Source organism: Lagopus muta, chromosome W (genome assembly GCF_023343835.1).
Source record: "Lagopus muta isolate bLagMut1 chromosome W, bLagMut1 primary, whole genome shotgun sequence".
Taxonomy (NCBI): Eukaryota; Metazoa; Chordata; class Aves; order Galliformes; family Phasianidae; genus Lagopus; species Lagopus muta.
In genome coordinates, this window is record NC_064471.1 from 3,925,023 (window position 1) to 3,943,713 (window position 18,691).

At 45.4% G+C, this 18,691-nt stretch overlaps 2 protein-coding genes across 14 annotated transcripts in view; one reads left to right on the forward strand and one right to left on the reverse strand.

Moving 5' to 3' along the window:
* Positions 1-18,691, reverse strand: part of LOC125686442 (uncharacterized) — a 161,036-nt gene that overhangs the window by 126,892 nt on the left and 15,453 nt on the right. The gene's annotated exons all lie outside the window — the stretch shown is intronic.
* LOC125686409 (ras GTPase-activating protein 1-like) overlaps positions 1-18,691 on the forward strand; it is a 259,593-nt gene that overhangs the window by 55,148 nt on the left and 185,754 nt on the right. For all 13 annotated transcript variants that reach the window (XR_007373789.1, XR_007373787.1, XR_007373788.1 and 10 more), the window contains exons 3-4: positions 5,262-5,397; positions 8,764-8,834. Coding sequence is in view for 10 of the 13 variants with exons in the window: in XM_048930352.1 (XP_048786309.1) it covers positions 5,262-5,397; positions 8,764-8,834 (207 nt within the window). In the remaining 3 variants the exon portion in view is untranslated. The remainder of the gene's footprint in view (positions 1-5,261; positions 5,398-8,763; positions 8,835-18,691) is intronic.

Sequence of the window (18,691 nt, forward strand, 5' to 3'; positions counted from 1 at the left end):
CGCCTGGATCTTCCTCCTCCTCCTCCTGTTCTTCTCTTTTTCGTTCAAGACGCGAAGACACTCGTTTCCATTTCTTGTCCTCCACAGGAGCAACTGGTATTGTTACTGGTGTCTCCTGTGATTGATTAGATTTGACTTGGGGATTTTCCCCTTTGGCTTGAACCTCAGCTCGGAAACTCTCTCTCTCCAGAATGGTATTATATAGGGCACGGTAAGCACAAGCCAAACCCCAAATAAGTTGTACCTCCTTAGATTTATGTAAGCCGCATAGTCCCTGACTCAAATACTGGCTTAGTTTCTCAGGATCCCACAGGTGTTGAAGAGTAAAATCCCATGACACTACGGGTCCCCATGCTTCTAAGACCTTTCCTAAACCTCTCCATATCCCCTGCCAATCATCATTCTCTAGTTTTGGAGGAGACTCCTTCCCCTTACTAAGAATGCGTTGGAATACGTTCAGGAGAATTGATGACACGCACACTAACATGAGTATTAATTCAAGATTCGAAAAACGTTTGACAAACCGAGAAGAAAACCCGGAGACTGGTCTGAACATCGTGTTGTTTGTAAAATTAGCTACTCCATTTGGGATGTAGTTGTTGGTGAAATTAGCCATTCCTTCTGGGATGTAGTTGTTTGTAAAATTAGCCATTCCTTCTGGGATGTAAATGTCAAAATTCAAATCATACCACATTGCAAGTAGGTAAAACATAGGTGTCTCCATCAGTGCCCTTAGGTAGTTATATACGGATGCAATTCCACAACACATAATTATGAGCTGGATTATTGGCCAGTAGGTTGTGAATAACACCATTGCTTTAAATCCTTTACCCAGCATCCCCACGATAACGAGGGGGTTCATCGCTGATGCTAGCTAAAAAAGGGTTAATGAATTGAAGCTAACAAGAGGAGGGAAAAAAAAAGGAAAAAGGGCACTACTCAGACTAAGTAGTGCTCAAAGTTTACAAATATCCCAGAAAACTGGCAGTACGCCTAGTCTTTCAAGGTCAGGTTTTCCAGCACAGAAACCTGAACTACTGATAATGCTCCCTAACGAAGCTCTCTAAGAGCAGAGAGAAAAAAAGATTCGTTCAAAAAACTAAAAAGCAGTCGCCCCACATTGGGCGCCAATAATCTGTCACGGAGTTGACCAGATCAATCTGTGTCCGTGACAGGGGTGACAGGCCTCTGCCCTCCCCACCCCAGTCCCACAAAAATGGGAAGGAAGGAAAGGAGGAAAAGAACAGCGGCAACACTCTATGGAGGAAAACTTATTTTACTATAATACTGGAATACAAGATAACACTGTATACAATTTAATTGAAATTGAGATTAATAAATCAGGCAAGATAAGAGAGAGAGTTCCCGGGACCGAGTCAAACCTGAAAAGGTTGGAACGACTAGGAAAGCACCCTCCAGCACCCACTGCCAGGCAGCAAGAGAGCGCCCCCCCCACCCGGAGGGGCCAGATCTCGTGACTGCTGTAATGTACAGGGATAGGTACTTGGAATTGGGGCAGTGACACTTTAATGCCCCGTACACTACATGATGTTTTGATGTGGAATACTGAAATCCAAAAACAAAAAAAAACAAAAACAAAAAAACAAAAACATAGAACCATGACAAAGGCCCATGGTATCCTGGGACACATTAAAAAAAGGATGTGCAGCAGGTTTAGAGAGGTTATCCTCCCCTTCTGCTCTGCCCTGGTGAGGCCACATTTGTAATATTGTCTAGTTCTGGGCTTCCCAGTTCAAGAAAGACAGAACTTCTTGATTGAGTCCAGCAAAGGGCTGCAAAGATGAGGGGCCTGAAGCATCTCCATTATGAGGAAAAGCTGAGAGACCTGGGACTCTTCAGCCTGGAAAAGAGGAGAGAGAGGGTGTCTTGTCAGTGCTTATAAATATCTAAAGTGTGGAAGTTAAGTGGATGGAGTCAGACTCTTTCCAGTGGTGTGCAGCAACAGAATGAGTGGCAACAGTTTGTCACAGTTTGTCTAGATCTCTGTCCACGACATGGGGACAGCAGGCCGACAGGCCCACCGGTCCAAAAAGGGGAAGGGAAGGGCAAGTGTCGATGGTTTATGGGCTAGTTCGGCTCGGTTCTGTGACTAATGGGGCAGGGGACCCCCTAGGAAAGGGGAAAGGGGAAAGGGAAAGGGGGAATGGTAGGGAGATTGGAGATGGGCCTACAAACAGAACAGCAGTAATGATCTGAAAAGGAAAGTGCATTTACTAAATCATGGAATCATAGAATCACAAGGTTGGAAACGACCTATAAGATCATCTAGTCCAACCATCTCCTCAACACCATTGCTACCACAAGCACTAAACCATATCACGCAGCATGTTGTCTAGACGCCTCTTGAACACTGCCAGGGATGGCGACTCCACCACCTCCCTGGGCAGCCATTCCAGTGCCTGACCACTCTCTGAAAGAAATAGTTCTTCCTTATGTCTAACCTAAACCTCCTCTGATACAACTTGCGGCCATTACCCCTAGTCCTGCTCATTGCCTGGGAGAAGAGGCCAAATCCCTCCTCACCACAACCTCCCTTCAGGAAGTTGTAGAGTGCAATGAGGTCTCCCCTGAGCCTCCTCTTCTCCAGACTAAACAATCCCAGCTCCCTCGCCACTCCTCATAAGACTTTTGCTCCGGATACTAATATGGTATTGGAATGCAAGATAACACACTATAATGCAATATATAATTGGAATTGAGGCTAATAAATAAAATAAGAGAAAGAGTGTCTGAAACCAAAGGCCTTACTCTGAACTTATGCTTTAGTGATGTTTTGTTGTCAGTCTTCCACATCAGAACATCATGTGGACCAGGGGGAGTTAACGAGTTAACATTTTGGTTCCATTTACTGCCTTTTGTGGACTCTTTGAGTATCCTGATGGGAGGGGAGGGGGCGGCATCCCCGGAGGACCTGGCGGGCAGAGGCAGTGGGCTGGAGCTGCGGCCAGGACCCGGAGCGTCTGCTGCTCTCTGTCTGGCCCGGCTCAGCCGTCTCAGCTCGCCGTGGAGAAAGCATGTGCTTTCCCTCGCACTATCGTGGTTTGACTCTCATTTTTTTATACTCTCGTCTCTCTCGTTTTGTTTGATTTAGTTAGATTCAGTAAATTACCCTTCCTCCTCAGATCGTTGCCGCTGTGTTTTCTCTTTGTTAAAACTCTCTGCCCTTCCCCTCTCCAGGAGCGTACGTGGCCCGGGGCCAGCTGGGTTGCGGCAAACCGTTCGTACCCCTTCTTTTTTTTTGTCTTTTTCCTGGGTCCTGTGCCCCCCTGTCACGGACTTATATCTAAGGATAACCCATGACAACTACATACCTGTAATCATCATAAGTAGCTTGCCCACACTTCCAGAGACCATAAACTTTCCTTTTGCTCTTGAGTTCCAGCCAAAGATCTCTGTTCAGCCAGTCTGGCCTTCTTGCCCATTGGCTCGTCTTCCGTGACTTGGGGATAGTCTGCTCCTGCACCTTTAAAATTACTTCCTTAAAGTATTCCCAGCCTTCCCGGGCTCCCACGCTGTCCAAAACTACTTCCCAAGGGACCCTCTCAACCATGGTCCTAAAGAGGCTATACTTGGCCCTCCGGAAGTCCAAGGCGGCAGTTCTGCTGACTCTCCTCTGTGGTTCAGCGAGGATCAAGAAATCTAGCATTTCACGATCACTATGCCCCAGACGGCCTCCAAGCTTTACATCCCCCACAAGACCTTCTCTGTTAACAAACAGCAGGTCCAGGATTTTGCTTCCCCTCATTGGCTACTTTACCAGCTGTGTCAGGAAGTTATCTCCCACACACTCTAGGAACCTCCAGGACTGTTCCCTATCTGCTGTATTATAAATCCAGCAGATGTCTGGGAAGTTGAAGTCCCCCCACAAGAACAAGGGGGAGAAACCTTGAGATCTCACCCAACTGCCTATAAAGTGCCTTGTTCACCTCTTCACCCTGGTTGGGTGGTATATAGCAGACTCCCACAATAGTATCAGTCTGGCCTTCGCTTTTCTTCTGAGCTCTGAACCCTAACATCACCATCATTAATTTCAGTACATTCACATTCTTTCTTAAAATAGAGGGCTACACCACCACCTTCCCTGTGTTGCCTATCTCTTTCAAAAAGTTGGTAGCTACCCATCACAGCACTCCAGCTGTGCGAGTCATTCCACCATGTTTCCATGATGGCGACTATATCATAGCTTTCTGACTGCAGAATGGCCTCCCTCTCAATGAATGTCAATGGGTGCACTTTTTTTCTAGATATAAGAATTCAGTGACACACCTTTTACTTCATACACTCTTCCATATCAACTGCCATTTGGTCAGACTGCCCCTCTGCACAGCAATAAAATGTAATGGAATATTAGCGGGAAGGTTTGACCTCTAATGCCATACTAGTAACATCTGCATCTGACGTTGTGGACCAACATAATAAAATAGAGCATGTTATTTTTGGAGCAGCCCTTGTACATAACTGGCTGTTTACTTGATTAGTCTGATCAAAAATACTACTTGCTTTGACTTAAGTACTTATTCCCCCTTGTAGAAATGATTATTGTGTAGTATTCATAATTTTAATAATCATAAATTCTTAACTAAATTATTTCTGACTACTTTTAGAACTGTTGTTGCATAGCTGTATGTACAGACACGATATTTCCCATTTTTGGTACAAGTGTGTTCATGAACCTGTACTTAAAAGCAAAAAAAATTAGACTAAGACAAGCAGTTATGTAAGAATTTTGTTGTTATTTGAAATGTTCTTATAATCTTTATTCCTACTCAGTAACAAGTTTTTAGATTGAGTACATAATTATGAAATTATTTCTTTTTCGTATGTCTACTACACTAATTGTATAAAAGTGACTAAGTCTTGAATATTTCTCAGTATAGTGAAGTGCAGCTATTTGTTACTAAAATATATTGATGCTTTTGCCAAATTTATACAGGCCTGTCACATAAGGTATATGTCCTGCATGACAGAAGTGTTAATCTTGTTATCTCTACTAATGGCAAATTTGCTTGCTTTTTTTGTGAATCTCTGCCTCCTTTACAGTCTTCAAAGATTCTTTTGTCATGTGATGTTCATCAGTAATTTCTGATGAAATGTTTGTTAGTTCAACAGTGTGTGTATGGACAGCATACTTTAAAAACTCAACATTATCATAATTTAAAAATCCACAAAACAGCAAGAAATCCCTGATGATTTGTAGCAAAAGATTTTCTTCTAACAAGCTTCCTTTTCTACATTAACAGGATTATTGCCATGTGTGGAGACTATTACATTGGTGGACGCCGCTTTGCTTCACTCTCAGACCTAATTGGTTATTACAGTCATGTGTCTTGTTTGCTGAAGGGGGAAAAACTATTCTTTCCAGTAGCACCTCCAGAGGCAAGTAATAAAATTCTAAGAAGTCATTTACTGGAATATTATTATCATTAATAATTGCTAATCTTACTTTTGATTATTCATAGTTTTCTGTGAAAAAAAACCACTGTAGAAAACTTCTTCAAATTCTAAAGTTGTCTCAGTGTCTGGTGAAGTATAAGGAATATATAACTGCATTCTTACTGATACAAAGTAATAATTAAAAAATTAAATTGCTTTCTAGTGAAAGTCTAATGATAAAGCTGGATATCAGGTACTGCAGTTATCTCCAAATGTAGTAATAGTGTTGTGTGTAAACTGAGGTAAATAAAAATGTGCAATTCTTGACTAGTAAAGAGCACGACTGCACGGTAGTCAACCTCTATGCTAGGTTTTACACTAACTTACTAGAGTATTTCAAAATAATATTTCCATTTTTTAATATTCTCAACAAGATAATCAACTCTAGTGCTGTCACAGTCTTCAGCTGAATGGAGTATCACTGCATACAGAGGGGTTTCCTGAACTGGGGACATCCCGGAGGAGTGAAGAGACCTTCTAGGAGCCAGCAGCTCTTGTGAGACTGGCTGACAAGGCTTGGGCAGGGCCAAGAGCAATGGTGAGAGGTTATAAACAGGATGTAATCACTACTAACAGTCACTTGCCATGGCCATCAGTATGAGCCAGAATAGAGCAGGAGATTGTGGTGTACAGGGGGGTCCTCAACTGGGAAAATTTCAGAGAAGCATAGAGACCTGCCAGGAGCTGATAGTTCTCATGAGAGCAGCTGATGAGGCTTGGGTGAGGTCAAGAGCAATGGCAGCCAACTGCCACTTGCATAGAAGGCAGCACTAGCAACCAGGGTGGGATGTGGCAGTCTGGGTGAAGCACAGGATGGTATTCAGTGAGGGCACTGTCACTGCCACTTCAAATGGCAGTTGTAACCTGCTTGCAAGGACTTCTAGTTATGGCATCTACCTTGCAGAAAGCTATGTCCTCTGTGTCCCCTGTGACCTCCGGATCTACAGGATCTGATGTAGCTATTCAGATTTCCCAAGGGACCATGCAGCCATCTGGGTCTCAGGCTGCAGAGTATACCTGAGTTTTCTGTCAGTATCTGATGGCAGCAGTGAGTACACCTGTGGGAGATGTGCCAAGGTAGAAGAACTGCTTGGCCTAGTGCCAGAGCTTCAGGAGGAGGTGGGCAGGCTGAGAAGCATCAGAGAGTCTTGAGAAGATGTACTGTCAAAATTGTACTCTACTAGCCCTGGGACAGGTGAGTCAGCCAGCCATAATACAAGATATGAAGGATCCCCTACCCTCTTGCTACCAGGCAGAAGGAAGGTGACATTTTACAACAGGTGTGAGGTTCTGGAACTTGATGGACAGTTAAACAATGATGTGGATTGATGTGAATGATGGTCCATCTAGGTTGGAGGGGTCACCAAAGGCAAGGAAGACTGCCTCCCTGTATCATGACCACCACTGTCAAGGAAAAAGAAAAGAAGAAAAGAGGGGTGTTACTGTCATAGATGACTCCCTTCTGAGAGGAACAGAGAGCCTGATATGTTGACCATACCCAACCTATAGGGAAGTCTGCTGCCTCCTTGGGGCCCAGGTAGAAGATGTTACTCAAAAACTCACTAGCCTGGTATGGCCTTCTGATTATCCGTTATTGGTCTTTGTTGGCAGCAATGATGTAGTAAAGAGAAATCCAAGGGCAATGAAATATTTCTACACCAATGCACACAGCATGAGGAATAAGCAAGGGGAGCTAGAAGTCTTGGCTCAGTCCTAGAGAGATGAAATCATTGGTGTAAGCAAGACATGTAGTGAAGAGTCTAGTGAATGGGGTGCTGGTGCTATATGTAATGGAGGCTACCATAAGCCACCCATTCTGAATGACAGTGCTGATTAATTATTCTTTACAATCATCATAGAGTTGTTTGAGTTGGAAGGAACCTTTGAAGTTCATCTACTCCAACTCCCTTGCAATGAACAGCAACATCTACAGCTAGATCAGGTTGCTCAGAGCCTGTTCCAATCTGACCTTGAGGCTCTCCAGGGACAGGGTATCCACCACATCCCTAAGCAACCTGTGCCAGTGCCTTACCACCCTCACTGTAAAAGAATTTTCCTTATATCCAACCTAAATCTCCTCTAAGCTTGGAAGCCATTTCCCCTCGTTCTATCACCACAGACCCTGCTAAAGTCTGTCCCCTTCCTTCCTGCAGCTCCCCTTTAGATACTGACAGGCCATTCTCAGGTCACCTTGCAGCCTTCTCTTCTCCATGCTGCACAGCCCCAGCTCTCTCAGCCTGTCCTCATAGAGGAGGTGTTCTATTCCTGGGATCATTTTTGTGGCCCTCCTCTGGGCGCACTCAGCTCCATGTCTGTCCTGTACTGAGGACTCCACAACTGGATGCAGCACTCCAGGTGAGGACTCCCCAGCACAGAGCAGAGGGGCAGGATCACCTCCCTTGCCCTGCTGGCCAAGCTGCTTTGGATGCAGCCCAGGATACGGTTGGCTTTCTGGGCTGTGAGGACACATTACTGGCTCATGTCCAGCTGCCATCCACCAGTACCCCCAAGTCCTCTTTGGTGGAGCTGTGCACAATCCTTTCTTCCCCCAGCTTGTACTGATATTGGGGATTGGTGTGACCCTGGTGCATGACGTTGCACTTGGCCTTGTTGAACCTTATGAGGTTCACCTGGGCTCACTGCTCAAGCCTGTCTAGGTCTGGTCTGGATGGCATTGGATGATCCCTTGGTTTGTTCAGCCTATTGAAGAAGATACTGAGTGGCAACCTCATGGTGACCTACGTCTTCCTCACGAAGGGGAGTGGAGGAGCAGGAATAGATTCCTTTTCTCTGGTGATAGCGACAGGATCTGAGGGAACGGCATGGAGCTATGTCAGGGGAGGGTCAAGTTGGGGATTAAGAAAAGGTTCTTCACTAAGAGTATGGTTGCGCACTGGAACAGACTCCCCAGGGAAACAGTCATGGCACCAAGCCTGCCAGAATTTAATATAAGTGTTTGGACAATGCTTGCAGAAATATGGTCTGAATTTTAGGTGGTCTTGTCTGGAGCCAGGAGTCAGTCTTTATGATCCTTATGGGTCCCTTCCAACTCAGGATATTCTATGATTATAGTTTTTGTTATCTGTCATTTCTGCAAGGCTAGAAACAAAATGAGAGCTCTTACATAACTTTAGGAATTAAAGATTCTTAGTTAGTATTTTTGACCATTTGAAAAGTTAAAACTTGCAAGTGGATACAAATGATAGTTACCAGTCCTTTGCCTCTGTATAGCATAATATTGGGGAGAGGTATTCTACACTAGAATCAAGGGGAAAAGTAATATGTTTGCTCACTTCTTTTAAACTGCAGCCTGTGGAGGATAGAAGGAGAGTTCGAGCAATTCTACCATATACCAAAGTCCCAGAAACTGATGAAGTAAGGTACGTTTTAATAATAGCTAAAAGCAAATTGAAATCTTAGTAAAATTATTTGTATTCATAAATACTGTACGTTTACCATGCAAATACTTTCCAATTGCATCCCAGACTTAACACTGGGAGGTTCAAAGCAAGATTCCCCTTATCATTTTTTTTCTTTTATAAGTTTTATTCTTGGCTTACTGTTTGTGCTGCATTAAATTGTTAGAACTATGAAGCTTAGTTTAGAAGCAAAATGCTAATTTCAAAGAGTTACATTTTTCTCAAAGGGGCTGTTTTGTGTATGAGGGCTAGGCTTTTTCCCAAAGTTTGCCTGTAGAATTAACTAGTAACAGATAAATAATTCAAGCCAAACCAGTTTTGACCTCTAGAAATACAATGTGAGCATTGACTCTAATAAAATTGAGTACATTCAGTATCTGCTTGAAATAAGAAAAAAGTAGAGATGACAAAAAAACAAAAGCACTGCTAAAGGCCCTTTGCCTTCAAGTGTTCTCATTTTTTTTGCCTGTTTTTAAAAATTTGGTGACTTTTAAGTTCTTTGTACTTTTCTGTACTTAACATGGAATAGTAATGATTCTATCTTTCCTTCTCTGTGTAATCTTAAAAAGTTATTGAATTGCCAGACTCATACTACTTCTGTGAGCAGCTACTTATTTCCTTTCTAACACTGATCTCAGGAAATTCTTAGGGACTGTCTTTACTCCTTATTTCCCTTGCATTTTCATGATATATACTATGTGAAAAGGATGGAAAACCAACAGTCCCATATCCCATAGAAGAGTATATGGTGGTCATCTTAAATTCATAGAATCATTAAGGTTGGAAAAGACCTCTAATATCATCTAGTCAAACCATCATCTCAACACCACCGTGCCCACTAAACCATGTCCTTCAGTACCACATCTACCCTTCCCTTGAAAACCTCCAGGGATGGGGACTCCACCACTTCCCAGGGCAGCCTGTTCCAATGCCTCACTACTTGTTCTGAGAAGAAACTTTTCCTAATATTCAATCTGTACCTCCCCGGTGCAACTTGAGACCATTATTTCTCATCTTGTCACTAGTTACCTGGGAGAAGAGGTGACTCCCACCTTGCTGCAACCTCCTTTCAGGTAGTTCTAGAGAGCAATAAAGTCTCCCCTGAGCCTCCTCCCTCTTCAGATTAAGCAATCCCAGTTCCCTCAGCCGTTCCTCATAAGTGTTGTCTTCCAGACCCTTCACCAGCTTCGTTGGCCTTCTTTGGTCATGCTCCAGGTCCTCAGTTGTCGACGGTTTATGAGCCGGTTTGGCCCAGTTCCGTGATTAGCAGGGCGGAGGGATTTTGCACCACAACGCTGAGGTGAGATGTGCAGTCCGGTTGAGCAGCAGGGAGACGAAGAAGAGAGCATCAGGTGACCTTGCCAGGGGTTATATCTCCTCTCTGAACTCAAAGCCCCCTGGAGTATGTAGTTCTTCTTCTCTTCCAGACAGGTGCCCGGAACTGGAGCATTAATAGTTTAACTCCCAGTGCACTACATGATGTTATGATGTGGAATACCGATAACCAAAAATCATAAAACCATGACATCAGTGTCTTCCTTGCAGTGAGGGGCCCAAAACTAAACACAGTACTTGAGGTACGGCCTCATCAGTGCTGATTACAGAGGGACAATCACCTCCCTAGTCCTGCTGACTACACTATTTGTGATACAATCAGGATGCCATTGGCCTTTTTGGCCACCTGGGCACACTGCTGGCTCATATTCAACTGGCTGTCAACCAACACCCTCAGGTTCTTTCCTGCCGCAAAGCTTTCCAGCCACTCTGCCCCAAGCCTGTAGCGATGCATGGAGTTGTGAACAAACGGCAGTACCTGACACTTTGTCTTAATGAAGCTCAAACAACTGGCCTCAGCCTATCAAACCAGCCTATTGATCTCTCTGTAGGGCCTTCCTACCCTCAGCCCTCAGCCATATTGACACTTTCTGCCAACTTGGTGTCATATGCAAACTTACTGAGGGTGCACTCAATCACTTTGTCCAAATCATCAATAAAGATATTAAACAGGACCAACCGCAATAATTTAGTTCCACTGAGAAGGTGATGTCTGTTAGGTTAGCTGGCCTTTTCAGAAGGGAGGAGGTTGCTGCTTAACCATGCCGTTCACCCTGCCTGTGCAAACTGCTGTGTCATGCCCTATTGATGCAACTGCTTTGAGATGTCAGGTGTTGTTTTTTCCACAAAAAAAAAAAAGAATTTGGAAGAGATTTATAGAATCATAGAATCCTTAGAGTTGGAAGGGACCTCTGAAGGCCATCTAGTCCAACTCCCCTGCGATGAACAGAGACACCACAGCTCCATGAGCTTGCCCAGGGCCTGATCCAGCCTTGCCTTGAAAGTCTCCAGGGATGGAGCATTAACCACATCTCTAGGCAACCTGTTCCAGTGCCTTACCACCCTCACTGTAAAAGATCTTTTCTTTATATCCAACCTAAATCACCCCTCTTTGAGCTTAAAAACATTTCCCTTGTTCTATCACCACAGACCTCGCTAAAGAGTCTGAACCCTTCTTTCCTGCAGCTTGCCATTAGATACTGACAGGCCACTTTCAGGTCACCTTGCATCCTTCTCTTCTCCAGGCTGAACAGCCCCAGCTCTCTCATCCTGTCATCATAGGGGAGGTGTTCCAAACCGTGGATCATTCTTGTGGCCCTTCTCTACATGTGCTCCAAGAGCTCCATGTCTCTACTGTACTGAGGACTCCACATCTGGACACAGCACTCCAGGTGAGGCCTCACCAGCACAGTGTAGAGGGACAGAATGACCTCCCTTGCCTTGCTGGCCATGCTTTTTTTGATGCAGTTCGAGGACACATTGCTGGCTTGTGTACAGTGTGCCATCCACCAGTACCCCCATGTCTTTTTTGGTGGGGCTGTGCTCTATCCTTACATCTCCCAGATTTTATTGATATTGTAGTTTGCCATGATCCAGGTGCAGACCTTGCACTTGGATTTGTTGAACCTCAAGAGGTTCTCCTGGGCCTCCTGCTCAAGCCTGCCTAGGTATCTCTGGATGGCATCCCATCCCTGAGATGTTTCGACTGCATCACTTGGCTTGGTATCATCCACAAATTTCTAAGGGTGCACTCAATCCCACTATTCATAGAATCATAGAATCATAGAATCGTAGAATCGTAGAATCATAGAATCACAAAGTTGGAAATGACCTATAAGATCATCTATTCCAACCGTCTTCTCATTATTACCACAAGCTACTAAACCATATATTGCAGCTCCTCATCCAGACGCCTCTTGAACACTGCCAGGGACGACTCCATCTCCTCCCTGGGCAGCCATTCCAGTGCCTGACGACTCTCTGAGAGAAATAGTTTTTCCTCATGTCCAACCTAAACCTTCTCTGATACAAGTTGCGGCCATTTCCCCAGGTCCTGTTTGTTGCATGGGAGAAGAGGCCAAACCCCTCCTCATCACAACCTCCCTTCTGGAAGTTGTAGGGTGCAATGAGGTCTCCCCTAAGCCTCCTCTTCTCAAGACTAAACAATCCCAGCTCCCTCAGCTGTTCCTCATAGGACTTGTGCTCCAGACCCCTCACCAGTTTTGTTACCCTTCTCTGGACATGTTCCAGGGCCTCAACGTATTTCCTGTAGTGAGGGGCCGAAAACTGAACACAATACTCGAGGTGCGGCCTCACCAGTGCTGAGTACAGGGGGATGATCACCTCCCTAATCCTGCTGGCCACACTATTTCTAATGCAGGCCAGGATGCTTTTGGCCCTCTTGGCCGCCTGGGCACACTGTCAGCTCATGTTCAGGCGAATATCAACCAACACCCCCAGGTCCATTTCCTCTTCACACTCATCCAGCCACTCTGCCCCAAGCCTATAACGCTGCATGGGGTTGTTCTGCCCTGTCACAGAGTTGACTAGATCAATTTTCGTCCGAGACAGGGGGCAACAGGCCTCTGCCCACCCCCCCCCCACCCTAGTCCCACAAAGATGGGAAGGAAGGAAGGGAGGAAAAGAACAGCGGCAACAATCTATGGAGGAAAACTTATTTTACTATAATATCGGAATACAAGATAACACAGTATATACAATTTAACTGAAACTGAGATCAATAAATCAGACAAGATGAGAGAGAGAGTTCCCGGGACCGAGTCAAACCTGAAAAGCTTGGAACGGCTAGGAAAGCACCGTCCAGCACCCACTGCAAGGCAGCAAGAGAGCGCCCCCCCCCACCCGGAAGGGCCAGATCCCGTGACTTCTGTAATGTACAGGGATAGGTACCTAGAATTGGGGCATTAACACTTTAATGCCCTGTACACTACATGATGTTTTGATGTGGAATACTGAAACCCAAAATAAAAAACTAAAAAACACAGAACCATGACATTCCTCCCCTTATTCTACATCGTTACATCATGCTTAAAATATACATACATATATACAAACAAACAAACAAACAAAAAATGATTAAAATGCATTACACACACATGGCTATATATATATATATACATAGAATTAGTAACTGCACTCCCCCGGCATCAAGTTTCCCTGTGGTACACACTGGACATCCCCATTCTTTTGCATTACCCACCAAGTGGATCCTGGTCCCTGGGCAAAAACTGTACCACGGAGAGGTTTGCCCTTTCCAGAAGCTGGAAGAACCCAAACTGCCTTTCCTAACATGTTCTTTACATGTACAATGGGGACTTCATCTCCCTCTACAGTATGTAGGGAACTGGATTGGTTAGGACCATCACGACTGACAGATCCTCTGTCAGTCTTTGGCCCAAGTATTTACAAGAGAATTTTTGAAATGAGTCCCATTATCTGACTCAATCCTTTCTGGGGTGCCATGTCTCCACAGGACTTGTTTCTCGAGACCCAGTATGGTGTTTCGGGCGGTAGCATGGGGTACTGCATATGTTTCAAGCCACCCAGTGGTTGCCTCCACCAAAGTAAGCGCATAATGCTTACCATTGCAAGATCGTGGCAAGGTGATAGAATCAACCTGCCATGCCTCCCCGTATTTGTACTTTTGCCATCGCCCTTCCTCCCAGAGAGGTTTCATCCTCTTGGCTTGTTTGATGATGGCACATGTTTCACAGTTATGAATAACCTGTGCAATGGCATCCATAGATAAGTCCTCCCCTCGGTCTCTAGCCCATTTGTATGTTGCATCTCTCCCTTGATGACCTGAGGTCTCATGGGCCCACCGAGCCAGAAATAATTCACCCTTGTTCTGCCAGTCCAGGTCTATTTGAGCCACTTCAATTCTGGCAGCTCGGTCTACCTGATGGTTGTTTTGCTGTTCTTCAGTAGCCCGACTCTTGGGCACATGAGCATCTACATGGCGCACCTTCACAACCATATTCTTTGTTCGGGCAGCAATGTCTTTCCACAGTTCAGCAGCCCAAATAGGTTTACCCCTTCTTTGCCAGTTATTTTGCTCCCACTGCTGCAACCACCCCCATAAGGCATTTGCCACCATCCATGAGTCAGTGTAAAAATAAAGCATTGGCCACCCCTCTCGTTCAGCAACATCTAAGGCCAGCTGGACAGCCTTTACCTCTGCAAATTGGCTTGATTCTCCTTTCCCTTCAGTGGCCTCTGCAACTTGTCGTGTGGGGCTCCACACATCAACTTTCCATCTGCAGTCCTTCCCTGAAATAGGACACGATCCATCTGTGAACAGGGCATATTTCTTTTCATTTTCTGGTAGTTCAGTTTATGGTGGGGCTTCTTTAGCATGCAATTTCTTCTTCAGCTGGTGTACCAAACTTATTCCCTTCAGGCCAGTCCATGATGACCTCTAGGATTCCTGGATGGCTGAGGTTCCCCATCCGTGCTCGTTGTGTAATCAGTGCAATCCACTTGCTGCAAGTGGCATCAGTAGCATGATGGGTGGAGGGAACCTTTCCTTTAAACATCCAGTTCAGCACTGGCAGTCGAGGTGCCAGAAGGAGCTGGGTTTCAGTACCGACTACTTCAGAAGCAGCCCGAACCCCCTCGTAAGCAGCTAAGATCTCCTTCTCAGTTGGAGTGTAGACCTCTTCCGACCCCCTGTATGCCCGACTCCAGAATCCCAGGGGTCGGCCTCGGGTCTCTCCTGTGGCTCTTTGCCACAGACTCCAAGTTGGACCGTTCTCTCCAGCAGCAGTATAGAGGATGTTCTTTATACCTTATCCTGTCCGTACTGGCCCTAGGGCCACGGCACGGGCTATCTCCTGTTTAATCTGTTCAAAAGCCTGCTGCTGCTCAGGGCCCCATGTAAACTCATTTCTCATTCACGTCACATAATAAAGGGGGCTTACAATGAGGCTGTAAATTGGAACATGCATTCTCCAAAAGCCCACTGCACCCAGAAAAGATTGTGTCTCTCTTTTGCTAGTGGGTGGAGACATAGCAGTGATTTTGTTGATCACATCTGTCGGGATGTGACGACGGCCATCTTGCCACTTTATACTTAGGAACTGAATCTCCTGGGCAGGTCCTTTCACTTTGCTTTGCTTAATAGGAAAACCAGCACTCAGAAGAATTTGGATTATTCCCTCTCCTTTCGTGAAGACTTCTTCTGCTGTATCGCCCCACACAGTGATGACATCAATGTACTGCAGGTGCTCAGGAGCACTGCCCTGTTCCAATACAGTTTGGATCAACCCATGGCAAATGGTCGGGCTGTGTTTCCACCCCTGGGGCAAACGGTTCCAGGTATACTGAACGCCCCTCCATGTGAAAGCAAACTGTGGCTTACATTCTTTGGCCAAAGGAATGGAAAAGAAGGCATTAGCAATGTCAGTGGTGGCATACCATTTGGCTGCTTTTGACTCCAGTTCATACTGGAGTTCTAACATGTCCGGCACAGCAGCACTCAGTGGGGGTGTGACTTCATTCAGGCCACGGTAGTCCACCATCAGCCTCCATTCTCCACTGGCTTTACGCACTGGCCATATGGGGCTGTTAAAAGGCGAGTGAGTTTTGCTGATCACTCCCTGGCTCTCTAGTTGACGAATTAACTTCTGAATGGGGAGCAAAGAATCCCTGTTGGTGCGGTACTGCCGCCTGTGCACCGTTTTTGTAGCAATCGGTACCTGTTGCTCTTTTACTCGCAGCAGCCCCACAACAGACGGATCTTCTGACAGGCCAGGCAAAACAGACAGCTGCTTAATGTTGTCTGGGTCTACAGCAGCTATTCCAAAGGCCCATCGATACCCCTTGGGTCCTTGAAATGCCCCCTTCTGAGATAATCAATACCTAGTATACATGGAGCCCCTGGGCCCGTCACAATAGGATGTTTTTGCCAGTCCATACCAGTGAGGCTTATCTCAGCCTCCAACACAGTCAATTCTTGAGAGCCCCCGGTCACTCCAGAAATATGGATTGATTCTGTCCCTTCTTGACTCGAGGGCAGCAGGGTGCACTGTGCACCAGTGTCCCCCAGTGCCTTATATTTCAGTGGTTCTGATGTGCCAGGCCATCGAATCCACACAGTCCAATATACTCTATTATCCCTTTCCCCCCACGACTGAGGGCAGGGCCCCTCTATTCATTACCTGTGGTAACAGGAGCAACTGCACTGGTGGTTGATCTGCTTTGTAATTCTTTTACCCGGTCTCGTAGTAGAGAACGTAGTTTCACATTGCCACTTCCTCATGTCTTCTCCATGGTCACGTAGGTAATACCCTAAGACAATTTGCGGTGTATTATCCCTTACTTGAGCCGGAGAGCGTCTGCCTCTAACAGCTGAGATTTTTGATGGTGCACGTGAGAAGGAAGGTTCATCGTATTTAGTTAGGTGGGCTTGCATAAATTTCATCATCTCCTTCATGTCCTTCATCTCCTTCATTAGACTCTTTTGATTATCCTGATCTTCATCAAGCGTCTCTGATACTGCTACAGGTTTGTCATGACTAATTAGTTGAGATTAGTTGAGACACTTGCTCTCGCACTTCATTCAGTTAGTCAGTCATTTGTGAGAGCGGGAACAGCAGCATGAGTGGGGGGTAGCAATTGTTCATAGTTTTGGAGTGTAAGAATTCATAAAGTAAGGGTGTTCTTTTTTGTTCCTTGTATCTGTCACACGCTGACATTAGTGTAGCGGCATATTTGTCCGGTGCTGTTGTCACGAGTTTCCCCCATACCTCAGGCATCGTCCTCACTTTTTCAGGGTGGCGGTCTTGGTGTGGGTGGTTAGGAACAAAGTTAGGGTCATAGAACATTTCCACCACGCCTATTTCCCTCAAATACTGGATACCCTTTTCAACTGTATCCCATTTCGTCATCACAATCTTCAAGCTGCTTTTGAAGGGATACTTTACGTTCACAGCTATTAACACTCGTTCCCAGAGGGAGGCAGCCTCATCCGAACATCAACTAATTCCTCTATCAATAGCTTGATCTCTGGCAATGGCACCTAGTTGGCGAGCTTCATTACCATCCAGAGACAAGCTACGGGCCCCACTGTCCCAACAGCGAACCAACCAGGAAACAAGAGTTTCATTCGGGCGCCGTGTAAACTCCTTTCTTGAACATTGAATTTCAGTCATCTTTAGAAGCCGGCGAGTAGTAATAGAGACTTCCTCTTCATCACTCCCTTCTGCATGTGTCTTGTTTTTCCTTTTGCCTGTTGCAGTGGTGGTGGTTGTGAGGAGGGCCCCTCGCCTGGATCTTCTTCCACCTCCTCCTCCTCCTTTTCTTCTCTTTTTCGTTCAAGACGCGAAGACACTCGATTCCATTTCTTGCCCTCCACAGGAGCAACTGGTATTGTTACTGGTGTCTCTTTGATTGATTAGATTTGACTTGGAGATTTTCCCCTTTGGCTTGAACCTCAGCTCGGAAACTCTCTCTCTCCAGAATGGTATTATATAGGGCACGGTTAGCACAAGCCAAACCCCAAATAAGTTGTACCTCCTTAGATTTATGTAAGCCGCAACGTTCCTGACTCAAATACTGGCTTAGTTTCTCAGGATCCCACAGGTGTTCAAGAGTAAAATCCCATGACACTGCGGGTCCCCATGCTTCTAAGACCTTTCCTAAACCTCTCCATATTCCCTGCCAATCATCATTCTCTAGTTTTGGAGGAGACTCCTTCCCCTTACTAAGAATGCGTTGGAATACGTTCAGGAGAATTGATGACACGCACACTAACATGAGTATTAATTCAAGATTCGAAAAACGTTTGACAAACCGAGAAGAAAACCCGGAGACTGGTCTGAACATCGTGTTGTTTGTAAAATTAGCTATTCCATTTGGGATGTTGCTGTTTGTGAAATTAGCCATTCCTTCTGGGATGTAGATGTCAAAATTCAAATCGTACCACATTGCATATAGGTAAAATATAGGTGTCTCCATCAGTGTCATTAAGTAGTTATATATGAATTGAATCCTACAACAAGTAGTTATGAGATTGATTATTGGCCAGTAGGTTGTGAGTAACACCATTGCTTTTAATCCTTTACCCAGCACCCCCACAATAACGAGTGGGTTCATCGCTGGTGTCTGCTAAAAAGGGGTCAATGAATTGAAGCTAACAAGATGAGGGGAAAAAAAAAGAAAAAAGGCACTACCCAGACTAAGTAGTGCTCAAAGTTTACAAATATCCCAGAACACTGGCAGTACGCCTAGTCTTTCAAGGTCAGGTTTTCCAGCACAGAAACCTGAACTACTGATAATGCTCCTTAACGAAGCTCTCTAAGAGCAGAGAGAAAAAGAGATTTTTTCTAAAAGCTAAAATCATCTATTTCCTGGCCAACGCACCAAAATCTGTCACAGAGTTGACTAGATAAATCTATGTCCGTGACAGGAGGCAACAGGCCTCTGCCCACCCCCCCAACCCCAGTCCCACAAAGATGGGAAGG